The following is a 22,683-nucleotide window of genomic DNA, read 5'->3' as shown; positions in this document are numbered from 1 at the left end:
TTTCATGGATTTTTCAATTATAGAACGTTACTCATTTTTTAATGGTAATCATTCTGAAATTCTCACTTTTATTCTCTCTTCACTATTACTAATCTCAGAGAACACAATAGTATACAATAAAAGAGTTGATTTAATAATTCAATATTTAATAATTAGAAGTAAATTTCATCATACAAATTTTGAAAGCTTAGTATGACGTACTTTGTTCACCAGCTACTTATAACAGATCACAGTCTTAAATACTAACACACATTACTTAGTTTTGATTGAAAACTACTGGAGCTTAATTCCTGAAAGAAATTTTATCAGTATAAATTTTATAATGTCTATAATACTAATTGATGGGAAAGTGTTTGTGTTCTCTTTTTTAAAATAGGGCTGTATCTTTCTGTATTTACAGTATCTGTAATTGTGCTTTGTATCATTTAATATATAACTATATATACTGTTTTGATTGCTGCAGTTACCATGTAGGTGTAAAGAACTAATAACAACAGTGTAGCATCAGAGGCATAGAATGAAATAGTCTGGCTTTAGTCTTGATAGTACTTTAGAGAAGTCTCTAGAGTACAGAACAATCTTTAAAATCTTAGCAGGATATATACAGTAGTGACCATTGGGTGAATTGTGGTCTATAAATTTAAAAATTGGTATGATATTTAGATTATAGATTGTGTACTCTAATTTTTATTCCTTGAACTATATGATAGGACATGATTTTACTGAGGACAATCATGATATTATATGTACATTAAATTATGCGGAATTACATATGAGCTCTTCAAGTAAAATAAGCATAAAGCTCAAAGACCACTTTTTAAGAAATTGTAGATCAAAATAGTACATCTTAAACATTTTAAATCCCCACCCTGGGATTTGTTTCAACCATGTCTGTATTGGAGCTACAGGAGCTTAGAGTTTAAGATACTTTGCATCTTACTTATGGAATCCGTTTAGGGAGAACTAGTAAAAGGTGATCGTATATAGATAGCTGAATAGTCTATAAGGTAACTGAGTCTTAAACCAGGTAGCATGGAGTTAATCTTCTGTGACTTATAGTCTTCACTTCAGGGTACAGGGTAGATAATTACATATAGTAACTTGTTACCCTATGTATTGCCAGGGCCTTTGAAAATGTAGTTTCCCAAATTATAAAAAGTCATGTAGATGATCAAAGTTAAATGCCATCTGCCAGTAGGATTGCTTATAGAACACTTAATTAAGGAAGAAATCATGTAATCTATCAAAGGATTTTAGGAGAAGTCTAGAAATTTCAAGTGTTTTGTTTATTCTGTTACAGGTGGAAGTGCTGGATCAGTAAATGCTAATTTTGCTCATTTTGATAACTTCCCCAAATCCTCCAGTGCTGATTTTGGAACCTTCAATACTTCTCAGAGTCATCAAACAGCATCGGCTGTTAGTAAAGTTTCAACGAACAAAGCTGGTCTACAGACTACAGACAAATATGCAGCACTTGCTAATTTAGATAATATCTTCAGTGCTGGGCAAGGTATTAAGCTTTAAACAAAATAAATACCAATTTGTATATTAAACAGTCCTCTAAATTTGGTTGTGCCTATTAAAATTTAAGGTCATTATGCTTTTCATAGTTGTGAAGAAATTTTGTCTATACTTAAGGTTCATGACTATTTGCCATATTTTGGATGTGAAACAATCCAATAGTAGGCCTTTTGGAAGGCCTAGAAACTATTTGTAAAGTTCTAATTTTAAAAGAAAATATTGACAGAATACAATTTTGTCTTAGAAGGGCGCCTGGGTGGCGCGGTCGTTAAGCATCTGCCTTCGCGGCTCAGGGCGTGATCCCGGCGTTCTGGGATCGAGCCCCACATCAGGCTCCTCCACTAGGAGCCTGCTTCTTCCTCTCCCACTCCCCCTGCTTGTGTTCCCTCTCTCGCTGGCTGTCTCTGTCAAATAAATAAAATAAAAATCTTTAAAAAAAAAAAAAAAGAAAGTATGTTTCACTGTTGGAGGGCCATAGAGGGCCAACAAATCCTATTAATAGTGCTGACTGGAGGGTTATATGGTGGTTTTTGTAATATATGTGTTTTGAACTATTTTTACTATTAATATTTTGGTATTTTAAAAAATTATTTTCACAGTATATTTTTATACCTGGTTTTGATCTTAAGGCCAGTATTTTGCCTCTCAAAATGTGTAGTGTGGTAGAGAACAGCAGAGGTCTGCTTTTGGACTGGAGTCTGCATCCTGATCTCTGACCATGCTTTCTCATCTCCAAAATGAGGGTAGTAATAGCATCGAACTTGCATGTGTTACTGTATCTCAGTCATTTAGAACAGTGCCTGGCACATAAGTGCTATGTAAATGTTTCCTCTTATTACTGTCTCTAATTTTTTTATGGACAGCCCTGGGAAAATGATATTATTAATGGGTTATTCACATTGAGTCTAGCATTTTATAAATTATATGTTCACTTGAGTGAGAATCACCTGTTTTGGAGATGTTAATGTGGCACTTCGAGAATTTGTTCTTTATACATGAGCTAGACATGTTATTGGTACAACATTTTCGTTTTTGTTACAGAAGCAGCTTTTTGTCTCTACCAAAATGGTACGTGTAGCAACTAATCTTGTCTGATAGTTTCTAGGTAGTTTATTAGATAAGACTGTAGAGTCCTATCCATTTATTTGCTTAGCTTTAAATCAGTTTTAAATTTACATGTGTTTCATGGCAAATGGAGTTGATAAATTGAAAGCATAACTAAGTTTTCAGTGTAATTTGTTTTTGTTCGTTTATAGGTGGTGATCAGGGGAGTGGCTTTGGGACCACAGGTAAAGCTCCTGTTGGTTCTGTGGTTTCAGTTCCCAGTCAGTCAAGTGCATCCTCAGACAAATACGCAGCCCTGGCAGAACTAGACAGCGTTTTCAGCTCTGCAGCCACTTCCAGTAATGCATATACTTCCACAAGTAATGCTAGCAGGTACCTTACCTTGTCTCAGTCAATGTTCCTGGTTCGTGTTGTATCTTTTTTTTGACTCCGAATAAATGTTAAATAATGACTGGGGACATATTTTTTAAATTTTTGAGTATTTTTGTAGTTTGCAGAAACTGAGTTTAATTTGCTAATTAAAATATCGTTGAGTAATTGCCATTTTATCTTTTTATTTAATCAAAGGTTTTGTTACTTTTCTTCCTTGAACACTAAAGTGTAATTGAGGGTGTATACACATCTCAGAGTGGAGAGTTATATACAGATTTAATTATACTGAGCAGAGAATCCATTTAGCAAATTATATACTTTTAAGGTACAGTTTTCAGTCATGAAGACTAAACACTGAAAGTAACATGTTGTAGCTTTAATTGTAAATAAACATTTTTAGAAATGTTTGCAAGAGAACCCAAGACCCAATTCTGTATCTCATCAGTGTCCTACTGGTATTAACACATAGACATTTGTTAACTGTGTTCAAATATATCTGGTGTGAGGGAATTCTTGGCAGCAGGAAGTCTAACACATTTTAACAGCAATAGATCTTTAAAAAGTCTTCTAGTTGTAACTTCTGCATTTCTGAAGGAAACAGATCCAGAAGTACAAGTGACTTACAGTGCTTTCTTTATCCATCTCTTTGTTTTCCATCCTGCATATTCTCTCTTCTTTCTTCTGTTATCTGAGCAGCTTTTTGTTTCCCTTTAGCGCCTTTTCTAGAGAGAAATGGGAGGATTGTAACACTAACTACTTGGATTCTCCAGTAATTAATTTTCTATATGCCAAATAGGAAAAATTGAATACAAAGAATAAAGTTTAGAGTATTTATATATATATATATTGTCATTAAGATTGTCTGTGTTAGACATGTATAATAGTGACCTATAGCAAGGTGACCATAAAGTCTGGAAACATAGGTATACATAACAAATGGTTTATTGATATCATATTACTGTGGACCTGAGACCCTTTCAAGGGGTCTTAGAAGTTAAAACTATAGTCATAATAATTCTGACAGGTTGTGTTTTCAGTATTTGACATTTGTAATGATGGTGCAAAAACAGTGACAAATAAAAACTTGCCAGCACTTTAGCACAAATTAAGACCACGACACCAAACTGTACTAGTAGTCATCTAATTGTCATTATATTTCTTACACCACACATTCAGTTTTACTTGTGAATAGTCTTGATTTAGTTTTCCTGATTAATATTCTTTTTAATTTTTAATGAGGTATCATTGGTATATAACATTGATTTCAGGTATACAACATAATGATTTGATGTTTGTGTACATTGTGAAATGATCACGTAAGTGTAGTTACTGTCTGTCCCCATACAGAGCTAACTTTTAGGATTTACTCTCTTTATAACTTTCAAGTATGCACTATAATATTACTGACTATAGTCACCGTGCTGTACATTACTTCCCCATGACTTATTTATATATTCTTACAAATATTCTTGATGAAACAGTGAAAAAATTTAATTTTATTGCGGTGCCGGGGTGGCTCAGTTGGTTAAACGTCCGACTCTCGGTTTCAGCTTGGGTCATGATCTCATGGGTTGTGGGATTGAGCCCCACATCGGGCTCTGGGCTCAGTGGGGAGTCAGCTTGAGAGTCTCTCCCTCTCTTTCTCTGTTCCCCCCCTCTTATTCTCTCAAATCTTTTTAAAAATCTAATTTTATTAAATCTTGACCCTTAAATAATGTCTTCTTAACTTTCTATGTGTTCAAGTAAGGTATGTATCAAGTAGTTTCTGCTGCATATTATGAGTATGGTGGATGACTTGAGGAAAGTCACCTTGTGTGGTTGTTTGAGTTATGGAATGAACCAGCCACATACAATAATGGATATATCCATTGTTTTATGGGAAAATAAAAGTAAGACTGATAATAACCATGGTGATTCAGATCTGGATATTTGGCAGACATTTTCTCAAAAATGAAATATTTAAGTCTGTCACTTTAAGGAAGATAACTGATAAAATTCACACTTCCAAGCAAATACTAGGATTTTAGAAGATTTATTGACTCCACCATGAGCTTGACAGCTTCACATTACTTTTCTGATAATATGAGTGGTGATATTAATGAATGTAAATTTTTTATTTTTGCATAAGGAAATTGTTGACATTTAGATTTGCATCAGATATTTTCCAAATAATATAAAATTGGTAAAAGATTCATTTAAAGTGCAAGATAAGTTTGTAGGTGTTACTTCAATAGAGTGCAAAGGAGTTCATTGATATGATTTCAAATTCTATTTTGCAGCTAACCTCTGATAGTAAACTATCACTGTCATTTTGGGTATGATATCAAGGAAAGTATTCACAATTACCTGAAAAAGCTGTTCATATTCTCCTAGTTTGTCTATAGCCATACCACCCTGAACGCACCCAGTCTTGTCAGATTCTCCTACTTTGTTCAACTAGGTGTCTATGAGAGCAGTTTTTCACAACAGCACGATCTTCTATTCTAATTCAGGGGATTTGCAAAAATACCATTGTGACTCTTAAGTTCCTTTGGTTTTAGATAATATAATTCTTTATCATAAAAATGCTGCTTACGTTAGCATGTAATAGCTTTGTGGTTAATTTTAAAAGAATGAAATTTTAAAAAATTTCTGTTTTAATTTCTGTACTATACATATTGTTAATATATAGCACATTTACACAAAGACTCTGGGGTTCTCAGTAACTTTTTTCAAAATGTAAATGAGTCCTGAGACATAAAGTTTAAGAACTGCTATGATGTACGGTATGTTCAATTATACCTGTTTCCACATTTTATGGCCACCCTCTAGACAGATTACCGTTGCTTTAAAAAAATAGAAAACTCTTTCTGTATTTGTTTTCAGCAGTGTTTTTGGAACAGTGCCAGTGGGTGCTTCTGCACAGACACAGCCTGCTTCTTCAAGTGTGCCTGCTCCATTTGGAGGTATGTGTTTCTGGTATATATGCTGGTTTTTATAAAGCTTGTGTGTATTGTACTGCATTTTCTTAGGAGTACTGGAAGGCTATGAAAGCAACAATTAATTATCAGAAAGCTCTAATTTTCTATGTTCATAATTGTATGAACAAATATTTTTAGTAATTGAATACAAATACATTAGGATTTTACAGTGTATTTTTGTAATTTTTTAAAGCTACGCCTTCCACAAATCCATTTGTTGCTGCTGCTGGTCCTTCTGTGGCATCTTCTACAAATCCATTTCAGACCAATGCCAGAGGAGCAACAGGTAAGAAGTAAATACAGATTATAGAACAGAAAACTTTGGAAAAGGTGTTTGTTTATTGCAAAGACACATAGGAAGAAAGAAGAAAGTTCTTCTTTCTTACTGTAGTGAATGGGAAGTGGATGGAAGAGTTTGTCCGTAAAGAGTACTAGCTGAAAGTTCATAAAATCCTGGACTTTCTTATTTGAGCGGGACCGTAGCAGTTCTCTAGCGGCCCCCACTGTTCAGTCACAGCTTTCGTTGTTCACGTGAGGCAGCCTAGCATGGCGGCGAGACTTCCTAGAGCCCTGCAGCCACTTTGTGACTGAGTTGGGACTTTTGAATACAGTAATTTTTTTTTTATGATATGTTATTCACCATACAGTACATCATTAGTTTTTAATACAGTAATTCTGACTCATTTGGAGGTCTGGGGTTCTGGGATTACTGGTTATTACTCATTCAAGCTGAATAGGAAAAATTTATGAGTTTTTTTTTGTTTCATGTTTTCCTCTTCATGAGATGGCGAGGAACACATTAGCTTTGTTACACGAGGGCTTATCAATTAGGTCTTTCTAGTGCTTCTGTCTTTTAGGGCGTTCATATTTTTTAAGTTGTGCAAACCTGATTTGATTTGGGGTATAATAATTGAATATTTTCTCTTCATAGTTTTTTAATCCTCTTTATTCCTTCCTTTTTTTTTTTTTTTGGTTCATGCTGCAAGCCAGCCACATAGTTTTTGTATCACACCTCTTTGATTTTTGTCCTGTCACCCTGAACACCAGAACTGTTTGCTAGTATCTTAGAATGTCAGCAAGTGTACGTGGTATAGCTCGAGACCCATTAAGTTTAAAGTTGGCTGGCTTTGTTTTTGTGTATGTGTCCCAATAATTTTAGAACTAAAGCTTTAAGCATATAGCATATATTGATGTGAAATCTTGAAAGAGTAAGGTGCTTGTAACATAATTTGTGCCATAAGAATTGGTAATTATTAGCAAATCTGTGTCATTGGCAAGATTAGGAATTGTGGTAGTAAGAGTTTCTTCAGTCGTAATTTGTTGGTATCTCACATAATAGATGTTTAATAAGTATTTTAATTTCACATAATTTAAAAAAATTGTTTTTGTTTTAATTCAGGTATACTTACTTAGTGATTCAATTTCTGTTGTGTTTTGGATGGAAATATTCATCAGTTACGATATATGTAACATTTGTATTTCTTAGCATATTATTTTGACTTGGTGAAATGAATATGTAAGATGTCTCTGGGCACATAGGATTCTGTACATTGTCTTATATAGTCCTCTTAACTCTCATCAAATACATGTTGACAGCTGAGGGAAGTGAGACTCAGAAAAGTTAAGTGAATATGTTTTGGGTACAGCCGGACTTGTGTTCAAATCCTGATTTAGTTCTTACATGCTAGGTGACCCTAAAAGATCTTTTTATATGTTAATTTACTCTAATGAGTAGAGTAAAGATGTTAGGAAGATGTACTAACATTTGTTGAATGTTTAAAATTGTTTACAAGATACTGTTGCAATTTTTATAGCTGTTATAACCCCATTTGGCAACTGAAGGATGGAAACTTAAGTCAGATTGTACCTTGACTAAGCTTGTATTGATCTAACTTCTCTGAGCCTTATTGTCAGCCTTTTCTGTAGAATGTGAGCAATATTCTCCTACTGGCAGGATTTTTGTGAGAATTTAGATGGTACAGACCAGTGTGCGTGGTCTTTGCATTGTCCTGTATGGTTGGTAAATCTTTCCTGTTATTTCCCTTTCATGACTGTACCTCCAGATTGGTTTGTCATTAGAGTTAAGGGCTTTTTTTTCTTCTTTTATGTGGAGTATGAAAGTCCTTTAAAGTTAAGGATCTACATAGGATGTACATGAATATAAAAGGTACGATGTATGTTCAGATGACATACGGTGATATTTAGTATTAGGCTAAGCACAATTTATTGAAAGGTAAATTGTATCTACAAGTTTTTATTTCAAGATAAAAAAATTTTTCCATTATTAACCACTTTAATTTATCACATTGATCACCTTCATTAAGTTGTTATAGAAATGATTAAAAGTAACTGTTAACTACTTATGTTTCTATTGAAGTTGAAATATGAATCGTATTTTGATAAATAATACTATGCTTAGAACTTTCCAATGTCAAAATTAATATTCTTTAGGAAATATTTTTTGTTGCTTTCAGATATTTTGTTAAATTCCATTTGAGGTTGCTTTTGAAAGAGGGTATTTCATAGTAGTTCTTTTCAGAATTTAAAACATTTTACTGATATATTTCTTTCTTAAAATACGTATTTTAATAATCATTTTTCTTCTGCATTCATAAAGCTTTGGGGCTTTAATTTTCTTTTACCATGTTACATAGAAACCTTCATTAGGGTATTAGCCAACATGGCCTAAGACCTTTTTCATTTTTATTCTATAATAGCATTCTTTTTTATAGAGCTTTTGAGACCTTAAATCTAACAGTTAATACAATTTTCAATTATTATGAAATTCTCTTACAATTCTTAAATCTCTCCTTTGCTATGGAGTGAATAGTCTTTATTTCCCTAACATCATTTTAATGAATTAGTGAATGATTTAAAAAATTTTTTTACCCCCGAGGAGATAATAGAAATGTAGAGAGGAAGGAATCATAGTAGCATCTAGGCCAGCCTCCTTGTTTTGTTACCTAGGTGGAGACTGATTTGATGGGTTTGCCTTAAACATTCAGAATTGATTAGTGACTAAGCTCATATTTGTACCCAGAACTCTTCTAAACCAGCACTGTTTCCACTGGTTCCACTCATTCCACTCATTAAGAATATACCTAAGAGAAAGGAAACTGTACATCCACGTAGAAACTGGTACAAAGATGTTCATAGCAGCATTATTCATAATAGCCAAAAAGTGGAAACAACCCAAAATGTCCATCAACTGATGAATGGATAAACTAAATGTGTTATAATCATAAGTGGAAGTTTGTTTGATAATAAACAGTAATGAAGTCCTGATTGATGCTACAACATGGAAACATTAGGCTAAAGGAAGTGAATCACAGAGTAACATATAACCTGTGATTGCATTTGTAAGGTGGTATGTCCAGAATGGGCCCGTCTGTAGAGACGGAAAGAAGGGGAGGTGAGAAGAAGGGTGACAGCTGATAGGTATGGAATTTCTTGGGGCTGCGGATAAAAATATTCTACAGTTTGATTGTGATGATGGTTTTACAACCCTGGGAAGATATTAAAAAGCACTGAATTCTACACTTTAAGTGGACAAATAGTGTGGTAATGTGGATTATATCTCAAAAAGCTGTTAAGTCTAAAAAAGTTTTATAGCAATCCAGGACTAGAGCTTAAGAGGAGGGCATCATTGTCACAGACTAAGGTTACGGCAGTTAATATTGGTTCACAGTCACTGTTGACTAAAGGTCAGTTTGTACCAAAGTGTATTTTGTAGAGCATGTCTCTTGAGATGTTATCAAATACTCCATGGAAAAGGGTTTTATGCCTTATTATTAGTGCAGGACTTCTCAAGAGACTTAGGGATTTTAAGAAAGGAGATAAACATAGAATGACCTAACTTACTTATTATAGAACCCGTCCTCCCCAGTTACCCTTTTGTTGAATTCAGAACACAGTACTGATGTATCTCTTAAGTACACATCTTTTAAAGTTATTAGCAAGAAAAATATATCCATTGGATATTTACGGCACTTTTTAAAATTTATTGTTAAATTTATCTTCATGGAGCTTCGTCAAGTAGATACTGTTATCCCTCCCCTCTGTCTCCTGTTTGCAAATGAGGAAACAGAAGCTTGTAGAAGTTAAATAACCTTCTATAGTTAGAAAATGACAGAACCAAGACTCCTAACCACTCTAATCTCTCAATCGCTCTGTTGTCCCACATTTAATTGGTTAAGTATGCTAATTTAAAATGCATGGACATATATTTTTGAAACATTTCCACTCCAGATGGTTAAAACACACAAAAATTTCTAGTACTTAAAAACCTAAGTTTGTTTTCTGTTCATTACATGTATTTATGTGTAACCTCTCTGACTTCATTTATACCCAGTAAGATTTACACAAGATGCATTTTTCTCTTCTCTTTTCAGCCATTACATTGTAAACTGAAAGTTGTATTCACCTTTCTAATGATCTACACTGAATAATTTTCCCCTCATCATACTTAATTAGTTCACTTGTGTTATCTTTATGAATTTCTAGTTAGTGTACAGAATTGTAAATAAAACAATCAAACGTCATTCAGGTTCTGTCCGCAAGATTTGACTTTTTAGATGCAAAAGGTAGATTCGGGTCATTTTAGATTATCCTATGAATAGTATTTTTGGGTATAACTCGTGAGGCCTACAAAGTCTTTATGGATGTAGTTTTATCTTGTCATAAAAAATGTTAGTGTTTATTTAAAAATGGGCTTCATAATTGGTTCTTTCATTTTATATTTATTTCTCTGGTATTTATTATTCTAATTTCCCCTTTGTTTCAAACAGGTTAAATATTAGTGTCATGAATGTTATTGAAATTAAAAGACTTTATGGATATGTTTTTATTATGTATTCTTATGCTACCCACTTTGTAACAGTATATTCTAATTTTAGGACTTTTTAATGAAACAAATTTACTTTTATTTTGACAATAGTTAATCCGTAAGTTAATTGACATTGGTCTCTTTATGGCTTTCCATAAGGCCTTTCTGGAGCAATGCATTCTCAAGTGTTTCCTCACGCTCATTTTGGTAGGTGGCCACAGCTGATACCTAGATTTGTGTGGCAATTTGTCTACCTGCTTGTGGAAGCTTCTGCTAGTGTTCTGGATCCCTGCATGTGGAATTAAGTTTTTTCCATGTTTTACAATGGAGTGGGCATGGATGTGTGGCATTGGGATTACATTATATTTAAAGTTACATGAAAATTGTGGTGATTTGTGTTTTAATGCTGAAAAGCATTATCGCTTACCTCCATGGTCACATTAGAATGTTAATAGCTTTTTTGATTATTTTTCTCGAGTTTGAATTCATAGTACTTTGACACCTTTTCAATATACCAAACCATTTTACCACATTATTCCATGGAGTTTGGTTTTGCTTAACTGTATACAAGTTTCGCTTTTTAGTGCTTTCTTAAAAAGTGATTTGTCAGAGTTTGTCAGTGCATTGTTGTCTGTTATGAAACCCTTCTGTTTCCCTTGCAGTGTGCTTATTATTCTTTAATTCACTTGCTTCCGAGTGGCTTGTTTCTCCTGTTTTCTCATCAATCGTAATTTCAAAAAATTTGGCATTCTGTTTAGATTCATTGAGAAGAATTGCATTGTTATAAACAATAGGATTATGAGGATTACTTTGGGCAGTATCTATAGCATGACTTCTGGGGTTTTTTTTAAAATAAAATATAATCTGCGTAACAATTTTAGTATTAATTCCTGTGCCTTAAATCAGAGATCAAGTTGGTAAATTTAAAAAAATTTTTTCAAATCAAATTCAGTGAATTATCATGTTTTTAATAGCATCATGCCGACAATATTTCACTGTTGTAATTGCTGGTATTCTGTGCTAAAATCACCATTATTGGCTCTTACTTTACCGAGACTTTTTCCAGAACATATACTCAGAAGGTTCTGTTTTTAATCTTCACTAGCAGTAAGTAATATACTGTTTTGCTACTACATCTGTGTCTTTTTAATTTTTTTTTTAAGAGAGAGAGGAAGAGAGAGGCAGGGGAGGGGCAGAGAGAGAATCTTAAGCAGGCCCAGCACAGAGCCCAAAGCCCAATGTAGGGCTCAATCTCACCACCCTGAGATCGTCCTGAGCAAAATCAGGAGTCGGACACTTTACTTACTGAGCCACCCAGGCGCCCCTACTACATGTGTTTGTATAATGCAGATTAGTTTATTAGTAATTCATAAGTGGGGGAGTGATGGCAGCATACCATGTGTATAGTGATTGTTAACACCCTGATGTCAGGGCAGTCTAGATCACAGTGCTCACTTCCCCACCTCTGTCTTTTCTAAGAATGCTTATTTCACTACCTTTTCAATCTTTATGCATTTTTCCCTAATCTCTATAACTCAGCATCCTAACCTTAAACCCCTTACTTATCCAAAGCAGTCTATTTATCTTTCATACGAGATGTGGTGGTCCATATATTTCTTTTGGAATTGATGTATTAAGAACTTCACATGTTCTTTTAATTGTGTTAGTGGTTTTACTAGGAAAAGCCATCCCCCTCCAGTCCCTTTTGGGCTCTGGTTACAAAGTTGTATAGGTTTTGAGAGGCCTGCTTCTAACTATTTCTTCTATAAATCTTGTTATTTTCAGTGACCTATTTTTTAGAAGTTTTAAAATTTTTTTTGTCAGGAACATCCTTACTACATTATAGCAGACAATTCAGTGGATAAAATTCAATCTTTGCTATTTTACTGTATATAGCAAAACAAAACTAAAAACAGAAGTGTGTGTATTAGTATACATGTGACTTGCATGATGATAGGCTTTAAAAAGTTGACTGCTGTTTAGACTTTTAATTACTTTGAGAAGTTTTCTTGTGATTTCAAACGATAATTTTAATAGTGTCATTCTGGTCATTGGGTTTCAGGAGAACAACATTTAATAGATTGTGTTAAACTGTATAGTGCTTAAACTTATTACTAACTTTGTTAGTGTTTTGGAATTTAAAATGCTTTTAGTGTACAACTTAATGTTTTTCAATTGAAATCATTCTGTAGTGTGTGGTGTGAGGAGCAAATCCTGCTCTTTTGTGTGTCATTGATCAGCCCTTGCTTTCTCCTGTCAGCCGCGACCTTTGGCACCGCCTCCATGAGCATGCCTGCGGGCTTCGGGACTCCTGCTCCCTATAGTCTTCCCACCAGCTTCAGCGGCAGCTTCCAGCAGCCTGCCTTCCCAGCCCAAGCAGCTTTCCCTCAACAGACAGCTTTTTCTCAACAGCCCAATGGTAAGATCTAACACTTGGCTAGCTGTAAGTCCACGTCAGACATCCTTTATGTATCATAATGTATATTTGGACAGAAAGGCTTGTCCAAAGAATGCTGTGGCACTGTGTGCTAAACGTTTACTACACAAATATAGACACCTTTGGTGATTTGGGCCTTAGAAAACTGAATGATTAGTAAGTTTTTGTGACCAGGTTATAGATTTAGGAGAAATCCGAGACTGTCTAAAGAGTACCCCTTCTTAGAATCTCCAGTGTCTTTTCTTTTTTCCTCTTTTTAAAGATTTATTTATTTATTTGTTTTAGAGAAAAAGAGCGCACCTGTGTGTGAGTTGGGGGTGGGGGGCAGAGGGAGAGAATCTTCAAGCCGACTCTAAGAGCGGAGCTCCAAGGAGGTACTCGATCTCAGACCCATGATCACAACCTGAGCTGAAACCAAGAGTCAGATACTCACCCAGCTGAGCCACCCAGGGGCTCCCCCCGGCCCTCTACAGTCTCTTTATTATTAATTTTTCTTGTATGTTCTGATACACTTCTTGATTTTAAAAGAAAACTGTGTAGACCTTGAGTGTTTTTGTTTTGCATCAGAAAACTCTTGTGGATCTGCTGTTTTGTATAAGTTATTTATTTATGTGGGAGACATAGACTAATTTTCTAAATAGGTAACTGTATTGTGGTTAGAGTTTGTTACTTGTTTACTTGTTCTAGAGGCCAGGGATTTCTTTACCCATTAAGCTTATTTGCTAAAGTTTCAAAGTCCATAGATTTGAAGATTATTCTTAAATTATAATTGTATATATATTTTTTAGTGTCTGTGGTTAGATAAAATTTGGAAATAAGGTCCATGGCAGAGCCATAATGATAAAATATTTCCTAACAAATACTGTGCTTTTCACATGAAGCCATTGTGTTTTGCTTGCAGCCCGTCTCAGATAGTCACAGGTCATCTATTAATTCCATTTCTGAGAAGCTGTATGAAAGCTGTATTACATGTGCCACAGGAACTTTGTCTCTGGTATTTGAAAGAGCATGAAACTTAACAATTAAACATTGATATAATATTGTTGCTGTGGTAGGAATTTCTCTGAAACTCCTTATGAGGCTTTATAAGCATCAGATTGTCTCTGAAAGGTATGGGTTATAATTGGTGGTTCTGTTTTAACAAGGTGCAGGTTTTGCAGCATTTGGACAAACAAAGCCAGTGGTAACCCCTTTTGGTCAAGTTGCAGCTGCTGGAGTATCTAGTAATCCTTTTATGGTAAGTGAGATGCAGTCTTAAGCACTTTGTAAGTTGTTGTGTGTTATTTTCAAATTAGGAAAAGCAAGATTTGACTGTACTAGCTACTGTTTGCTATTCTCCTGATGTGACAGTAGAAGATTTTACAAATTGAGACAGCCATCATGCATGATCCTTTTTTGACTTAAAAAGACACAAACACACAGACACACAATCAGTTGCAAATCCACGCACTGACAGTAAATAAGCTACTTCATAGCATGAAACTTGTTTGCTTTCTTGTCAAAATAATGCTTTATGAAAAGCTGTAGATTTAGTGAACTGTGTGAAAAGGGCTGGGAGTCAGAGATTTGGTTTGAATCATAAATGCATTTTCTTAAGGGCCAAGCCAAGTCCTTTTCTTAGATTCTGTTACGAGAATTATATGAAATAATGGATATTAAAGGCCATAACACAGTTTCTGACACCTGATAGTTGTATTATATCATGTTGCTAATAATGAATAAATATGATTGCTTATAATTATAAAATAATTTCTAATCTAAATACTGTTTCATTAAATTAGATTTAGTCAAAGTTTAATCTTTTCATATTTTCACACATATACCACTCTTACTTGTCTATTTATTTTGTCTTATGTTTTTCTTTAGACTGGTGCACCAACAGGACAATTTCCAACAGGAAGCTCATCAACCAATCCTTTCTTATAGCCTTATATAGACACTTTACTGGAACGAACTTTTACGTGGTCACATTACATCTCTCCGCCTCTTGCACTGTTGTCTTGTTTCACTGATCTTAGCTTTAAACACAAGAGAAGTCTTTAAAAAGCCTGCATTGTGTATTAAACACCAGGTAATATGTGCAAAACAGAGGGCTCCGGTAACAACTTTTAACCTGTGAATTGGCAGAAAAAGGTAGCGGTATCATGTATATTAAAAATTGGCTAATATTAAGTTATTGCAGATACCACATTCATTATGCTGCAGTACTGTACATATTTTTCTTAGAAATTAGCTATTTGTGCATATCAGTATTTGTAACTTTAACACATTGTTATGTGAGAAATGTTACTGGGGAAATAGATCAGCCACTTTTAAGGTGCTGTCATATATCTTGGAATGAATGACCTAAAATCATTTTAACCATTGCTACTGGAAAGTTACAAAGTCAAAATTGGAAGGTTTTATTCATTCTTGAATTTTTCCTTTCTAAAGAGCTCTTCTATTTATAAATACCTAAATTCTTTAAAAATGTAGAGGGATACCTGTCTGCATAATAAAGCTGATCATGTTTTGCTACAGTTTGCAGGTGAAAAAAATAAATATTAGAAAATATGCTATTGTTTTTGTGTTCTTGCTGCAATGCCTTTACCAAAGTGGCCTTAAAATATGAGTAGTGAATTGAGAACATCTTGAATTCTTAAATTAGAATTTCAGAAGACTTCTAGTGACTAACTTTTATGTCTAAAAGAGAAAATTTTATAAAAAAAAAGGCCATGTAGAAAATTTATTAAAACTACTATGACTGCTATATTCAGGAATATGTCAGTGGTAAAGCATTTAAATGTAGCTTGTCAGATTCACCATAATCCTTCTAATTTCTTTGCAACTTCTTAATTTTGTGAAAATTTGTATATATGAAGAATTTGCATGTATGTGTATTTACAGATTTTTTAAGTATCTTGAATTCTCAGACTGCAGAAGTCCTATTTTAACTATTGATTTTTAAACAGAAATATTGTCTTTGAATGTATTGGAAGCAGACATGCATTAACTGTGACATGATTGCACCTCAGTTTTTTTTTTTCCTTTGTTTGGACAAACTGATATTATTAAAATAGGACATTTATTTATGTTCATTTCTGGGGGGAAACAAACTGGAACCCAGTGTTACCTTAAAGTTATAGAATACTTTGTTTAAAAAGGCAACGATACTAATGTTTAGTTATATCTTTTTGTTAATAGATGAACTTGTTTAAATATTTATGTACAGTAATGCCTCATCAAGACGTAATCTAGCAGTCTCATCAAAACAGAACACAACTGAGAAACTTGGATTAATTCTTTTTTAAATGCCTTTGAGCAACCCACAGAAGTCACAAAGTCTCTATATGTTTGTTTTTATGTGAAATTTTGATTATTTGATTTCCCAGTCCTGGCATATTAGCAGTTCAGAAGTGACAGTTTGGAAGGAGATAGAAAAGCCACGAAAACCTGTCGACCATTTAGTGTAAGGCCAGCCAGGCCAGCCTAGAGGACATCACTGTATTACGTCATGTTCTGATAATAGTCTGGTACTATGACTCTGTGTCATCAAGAAAAGGTAAAATTACATATACTAATATGTAATACGTGTTTGGAAAGTTCTATCTTACAGTGATTAAACATTTTTTAAAAAGCTTTGGTATTAAAAGAAGTGAACATCCGTTTCTTCAAACATTTTATTGGTGTTGAATACCTTTTCCAGTGGTGACTACATGAGTTGTTGCACAATCTTAAAGTCTGTGTAGTGTTCCAGACTTGGTAAAGCATTGCTGTCTGTTGCATCCCCAGCTCAGTGTGTGGTTTAGCTTAACTATTTTGATGAGCAAGAAGACTGGGAAATCTCTGTCCCTTTTTGACCAGTATGCCTCTTCTCTTAATATTGAATGAATGCTGCAGAGGTCTGTGTGTGTGGGTGTGTACTGGAAATACCTACAGTTTGGGGGTCTCTCTCCAGCCCTTTTTTCATGGAGGAAGTACTTAAGAAATGTCTTTGAATTTCTGTGTTTTAGATTGATTGGGTCCCAGTCAATTCATATGTACAAAGTTATGCTATATAATTGTAGGCCATTACTCAAATAACCTACCAGGCTTTCCCTCTAAGAAATGAGTAAATTAAACAGTTGTTCTTAAAGTAATTTTAAAGACTTTTTTTTTCCCCCTGGGTAAATCCTGAAGTTTGTAAGTAAATGAGAACTCTTATTTAAGACTTACTTTAAATGAGTGCTTATAAAATTGAAACCCTTAGGTTAAAAAGTGATCTAGCTTTAATGTGGATTTAGATTCACTTCTGTTCGACTTTCGTATTCAGACTGGCTTTTGGTTTTATATAGACCCATCCGAATTGTGTTGAGTACTGAAGAGGAGGACAAGGCTGAAGACCTTCATATTTTCTGGCTTACTGGTTGAATCAGATCTTCTCTCCTATCTTTGCTCTGGGAGGAAAATTTTCTTCTCTTTTAGGGAGGCAAATGTTGATACAGTTTAAAGGCATATTTTATTCTCATTTTTGTGACAATAGAGATGAGGCAATCACTTTCTTCCTTAAAATAATTCCTTTTGTAAATTTGAAGAAGCTTCTCTGTCATTGCCCTAGCCCCCAGCACACACCTGCTTTGGTACAGTTCCCAGAAGTTGGGAAAATGAAGAGAAAACTAACTGGCTGCTTTTACATGGCAGCACTTACAGTTCTCAAACATTTTGGTCTCTTTTAAATTACTGAAGATGCCCAAAGAGCTTTTGTTTATGTAGCTTGTATCTATCAGAAATTACTGTATTAGAAATTAATACTGAGATACTTAAAAAAGTGTTTATTCATTTAAGTATAACAATAATAAACCCATTGCATGTTAACATAAATGCCATTTTTAAATAAAAACTAGTTGTCTTCCAAAAGCCATTAATTAATGAGAAGAACATTGTTTTATGTTTTGCACATCTCTGTAGCACCTGGCTTGAGAAGCAGCGAGGTTCTCCTGCTCCCTTGGCATCACAGGGATTTTTCTGTCACGTGGCACGTGGGCCCTGGGAAACTCCACCGCGCACTTGTGAACTCACGAGTGAGACAGACCTATAACATCTTAGTAGTATTATGAAAATAGTTGTGACACTTGGCTTTTGGGGACTTTGAAAACCACTGCACTACCCTTTAAATTTCTATTTTCCAGAATAACAGTGTGTGGTTATAAGGTAAACATACTGCTCCTTGAACTTCCAAGTGGTTTTCTTTGCTTGGTGGGAAAAGTGGAGAGTTGAGTTGAAACTGCAAACATGTTTAATATTGTTTTCTGGATTGTCTCCTATTTTTATTTGAAATTGTTTTAATAATGATGACATTGGTGAATATGCCCTTCAGGGATATTACAAGTTCTGATTTGTGGTTTTTTATGTTTATTTTGGAATCATTTACTATTCCGACCACTTTGAGATTGTGTCATTGTTTAATAGCTATCAGATAGCCATTTTAAAAATGAAAAAATGCTTTGCTGAAGTAAAGTCCAAAATGAATAGTTTCGTATCTCTCATGTTTATAGTTAATAATTTTAGCTATAGTTAAAGAATTTTTTTAATGAAAAGTGGATTCCTCTAACAAAAATCACTACCCTTCAGGAAGTCCGCTATTACAATTAAAGGAATGTGTTTACCTCTTCAGAAAGAGGTTTGCTATGGTTTTCCCACCAGTAGCTTTTTATACCTTGTTCATCTTTAAAGAGAGCACTTGCTGTTGCTTCTCATTTAAACAAAATGTTTCGAAATTCTTTTGAAGTGACTTTAAAGGGTAGTTTACAATAATTAGTCACCACAAACTCTGGCTTTGTTGCTGTTGTTGACATATTGTAAATTAGGCTTTTTCGAGCTAATACTCCATTTCCAACCCCAGGCAGGCCCTGTGCCTTGCTTCTTGGGCCTTCTTCGTCCATGTGTTTGTGCTCCTTCCCTGAACTTGTGTTCGGAACGACTCACCTCATCTTTGGTCTCCACCGACAGTCTCAAACTTCTTTCAGAAAATTAATCTCTAGGAGACCATTGTGAAGATACGTTTTTTAAAAAGTAATAACTTCAAAGTAATGTGGTGGTATTATGGGGTGTGGTTTATTAAGCCCTTTAAATGTATGAGAAACTTGCTAAGTGCTTTTCATGTATTATACAATCTTTAAAGGGATGCATACTTTAAGGATGAAAGAAGGCAAGGCATAGGGAGGTTAAGCTAATGACAGCTTTTGCTCTGGGGAGCAAATATTTCATTGTTCGGTTGAAGGGCTGTCACATTTATGTTTAAGTAGCCCTTTAAAAAAAAGTCTTTTAAAATTCCAAGAGAGTTACTTTCTATATCCCTTATACCTAATAAAACTTGGTTATTTGAGTTCCATTCATCATTTGATGAAATCAGTACAGTTTATTCACTAAGCTTTTATTTTATTACAAGTTAATTAATAGGGTAGTTAATGGAGCTTGTTTTAAACTAAAGAAGCATCTGAAGTATTAGAATGGTTCCTATTTTGTGAGAAACATTCCATCTTTTTTTGATATGGTTTGCACCCTAGGTGGTTTTAAAATTTACTTTCTAAAGGATGCTGTTACTAACATTTGTGTTAAATTAACCTATTATATGATCATCCTCATTAGTTACATTTTTCTTTGTATATTTTAGAACATTATAATGTCATTAATTTAAATTTTGCACTGTATATTTAAACAAGTGAATATATGACCAAGATGTAATTCTTAGTGTTGTGCTGATGAAACTTTTTCTCTCATGAAAAAGTGCCCTGTTTTGTGTTTCCTGATATTTGTGGTGTAGATAACTCTCAACAACGGCTGATGTCACCTATCAGTCTGATGTCATTAAACTTGGAACTAGAAAGAGATGCGCACCAGGCTCCCAAGCCTTTGCAAGCCAACTCCAGCGCTCAGAATGCTTCAACTCATTCATTAAATTTATTGGTGATTGTATCCAATATTGGAAGAGTCTTTTGTTTTATATTGTTAATTCAGCAAGCATTTGGACACTTTTATAAGTGGACAGGGCACGAAGGTATTTAATCTGGAAAGACTCAAGTATTGTGAAGCCTGGTATTAAAAAGTCCAGTTATTGTGCTAATGGTAAGGCTTGCACATCATGTCATATACTCTGAATTCTGTCTACAGTTTTTTGTTCAACCAACAGTGTTTTAAAAACTTGGATTTTGAATAGTTTTAAAGCATGCACGCTTCAGGTGGTCACTGGCCTATTCCTCCCAATTTTCTTAGCCTCAGACATTCAAATGTATTTTAAGACCTTCGAGTTGGCAAATCCCATGTCTGCGTAAGAGGGTTCTTATGCAACCTCATTGTTCTGATTTTGGAGTCCTGTAGGATTTGAATTTATGGTATTATTTTCCAGTGAAGACTTTTGCTAAGAATGTGTTTCTTTTCAAACTTGTGGCATCTGTGTTTTCTGCTTATTTTATGGCCTTGGATAAGAATTCAACATGTATTTAAATGTATTTTTGAAATCAAAGGGCTGTGGAGTTTAATGAAAAGAGAAATGTGACTGAGGCTCTTGTAAAAAGGAAAAGTGATCTTGGATAAAATATTTTAATTAGTGATTAAAGTGCCCATTTAAGTTAATTTTGTCATTGGTTCTCTGGTATCTTAGCTAGGTGTCCTCCAAGCCACAATTTAATCAATGAGAATTTAGATTTAAACTCTAAATTCTCAATATTTTCCCTTAATCTTGAGTGGAGAGAGAGAGGAAGCACACACCCAAGGAGCCTTCTAATTTTGACTAAATGACCATTAAATAAAAGGCAGCAAAGGATTGTAAACTGATGTTATACAGTCAGTGTTTCATAAAATGCTGTGGGTACAATCAGGTTTTTTAAAGACTTTGACTTTTTTATATGTTATAAAATAATACGTGCTTATGATTTTTTAAAATTATGCAATTATAAAGGGTATAAAGTGAAAAATTACATCTCGTCTCCTTCCTGTGACTTCATTCCCACACCCCAGGGGAATATAGTTTCTTGTATTCTTGTATAGCCTTTCAGAAATGTTACCGTTCATTTCATACGCCTCTGTATACATATATACTCCTCTTGCTGTTCTCCCTTATTTTAAATGTACAACTTTGTAACTTGGTTCTTTTTATTTAATTTGGTTATCTTACTATTAGCCCATCCAGCTCTAACTCATTATTTTAATGGCTGCAGGATTTCGTTATATGGATGTCCCTTTTGAAGAGTGTTTGTATAGATTTTTTCTACTAAAAACATTATCAAAATTGAGAACATCCTTATGCATATATGATGATAAGTCTTGACCCTGCCTGACTGGAAACTCAATAAAACAAACCTCATTCAATTTTGAGGCTTCCCAGCTGTTTATTATCTTATGCTTCCATTTAGGAAATTCTTCCAGTTAAGGGGGCGGGGAAATCCTTCAAATTGACTATCTAAGATACGTGAGAAATCCTATGCCTTTTAACTGAACTTTGAAGGTTTTCAGTCAGTCATTGAAAGGTTGTGCAAGTTCGTACCCATTTTTTGCACTTTAATTTTTCCATTTTCCCTACCCACGACTCTGGAAGTTTCTAAAAGTACGCTTTGGGGTGATTTTCTATTACTACTTGTTGGTGTTGCACCTTTCCTTATCGACAGCTTAGAATACACCTTATATTTAAAAAGATAAGGTATAGATTTACTACAGTAAAGTATTTTGGCACAACCGTGTATTTTATTCTTCAAAATTAGTTCCCTTTGCCTTAGAAAAGATTTGGATAATAACTTTAAGTTCTTATTCTTACTCCTCAAAAGACTAGGCAGAGTCCAGAGAATTTCTAAATGTGCATTTACCATTAGTCAAGACAGGATGTGCTTCCTGGAATAGTTTCTTTATGAGGACGGATATCAGCCCCACTAGCTGATACCAAAGGTCCCGTAGCACCTACAGGCTAAGTGTAGGGAGGGAGAGGACTTACGGAGAAGTCTGAAAGAAAGGAGGAAACCTTTTTGGCCAGCAAGACAGGTCTTGGAAGATGTGTTCAATATGCCAGCATTTATGAAGACCAGTCCCTAATGCAGGAGGTGGTTTTAGGTGTTGGGACAAAAACCTACAGGCTGATTTCAGTATTCATCTCTATAACCTTTCAGTATAGATACATTTGGTTGAGTTTTTTGTTCATTGTAAAATACTGTTGGAAGAATCTTTTCAAAATAAAGACTCCTCAGTTTGTGTACCGTCTGAGAATAGCCTCTTTAATTGTCACATAACATGTATTTTCTGTAAAGCGGCTCATGCATCTACTTCCAACTTAATCTTTTCTATTCCATTAATTATACCTTAACGTTTCTCACTTTTGTCTTTTTACATTACAAAACCTCTGTTTTTTTAAAAACATGTGCTTTTACTGAGTTTTCAATACTGATTTCTCCCCCCTAAAAGATGACATTTTTCTCTTGAGATACGTATGTTGATCTAGCTTGGTCTTACGATAGATTGACTGTAATTGGATTTTACCCATTCTAGGACCTCTAGAAATT

The 22,683-nt window shown here is 34.3% G+C and overlaps 1 protein-coding gene across 3 annotated transcripts in view; it reads left to right on the top strand.

Annotated features, from left to right (window-relative positions):
- Positions 1 to 21,505, top strand: part of AGFG1 (ArfGAP with FG repeats 1) — a 77,765-nt gene extending 56,260 nt beyond the window's left edge. The window contains exons 7-13 of one of the 3 annotated variants that reach the window (XM_040639554.1): positions 1,301 to 1,510; positions 2,778 to 2,958; positions 5,827 to 5,903; positions 6,112 to 6,204; positions 13,004 to 13,162; positions 14,326 to 14,417; positions 15,047 to 21,505. In XM_040639554.1, coding sequence (XP_040495488.1) covers positions 1,301 to 1,510; positions 2,778 to 2,958; positions 5,827 to 5,903; positions 6,112 to 6,204; positions 13,004 to 13,162; positions 14,326 to 14,417; positions 15,047 to 15,106 — 872 coding nt within the window. In that variant the 3' untranslated portion in view covers positions 15,107 to 21,505. Of the gene's footprint in view, positions 1 to 1,300; positions 1,511 to 2,777; positions 2,959 to 5,823; positions 5,904 to 6,111; positions 6,205 to 13,003; positions 13,163 to 14,325; positions 14,418 to 15,046 lie in introns of all 3 variants that reach the window. The other 2 variants (XM_040639562.1, XM_040639546.1) reach the window with 2 other exon arrangements.
- Positions 21,506 to 22,683: the final 1,178 nt, after the last annotated feature.

This window comes from Ursus maritimus, unplaced genomic scaffold (genome assembly GCF_017311325.1).
Source record: "Ursus maritimus isolate PB19 unplaced genomic scaffold, ASM1731132v1 scaffold_1, whole genome shotgun sequence".
NCBI lineage: Eukaryota > Metazoa > Chordata > Mammalia > Carnivora > Ursidae > Ursus > Ursus maritimus.
The sequence above is the reverse complement of the archived record's forward strand: the minus strand, read 5'-3'. Positions and strand labels throughout refer to the sequence as shown.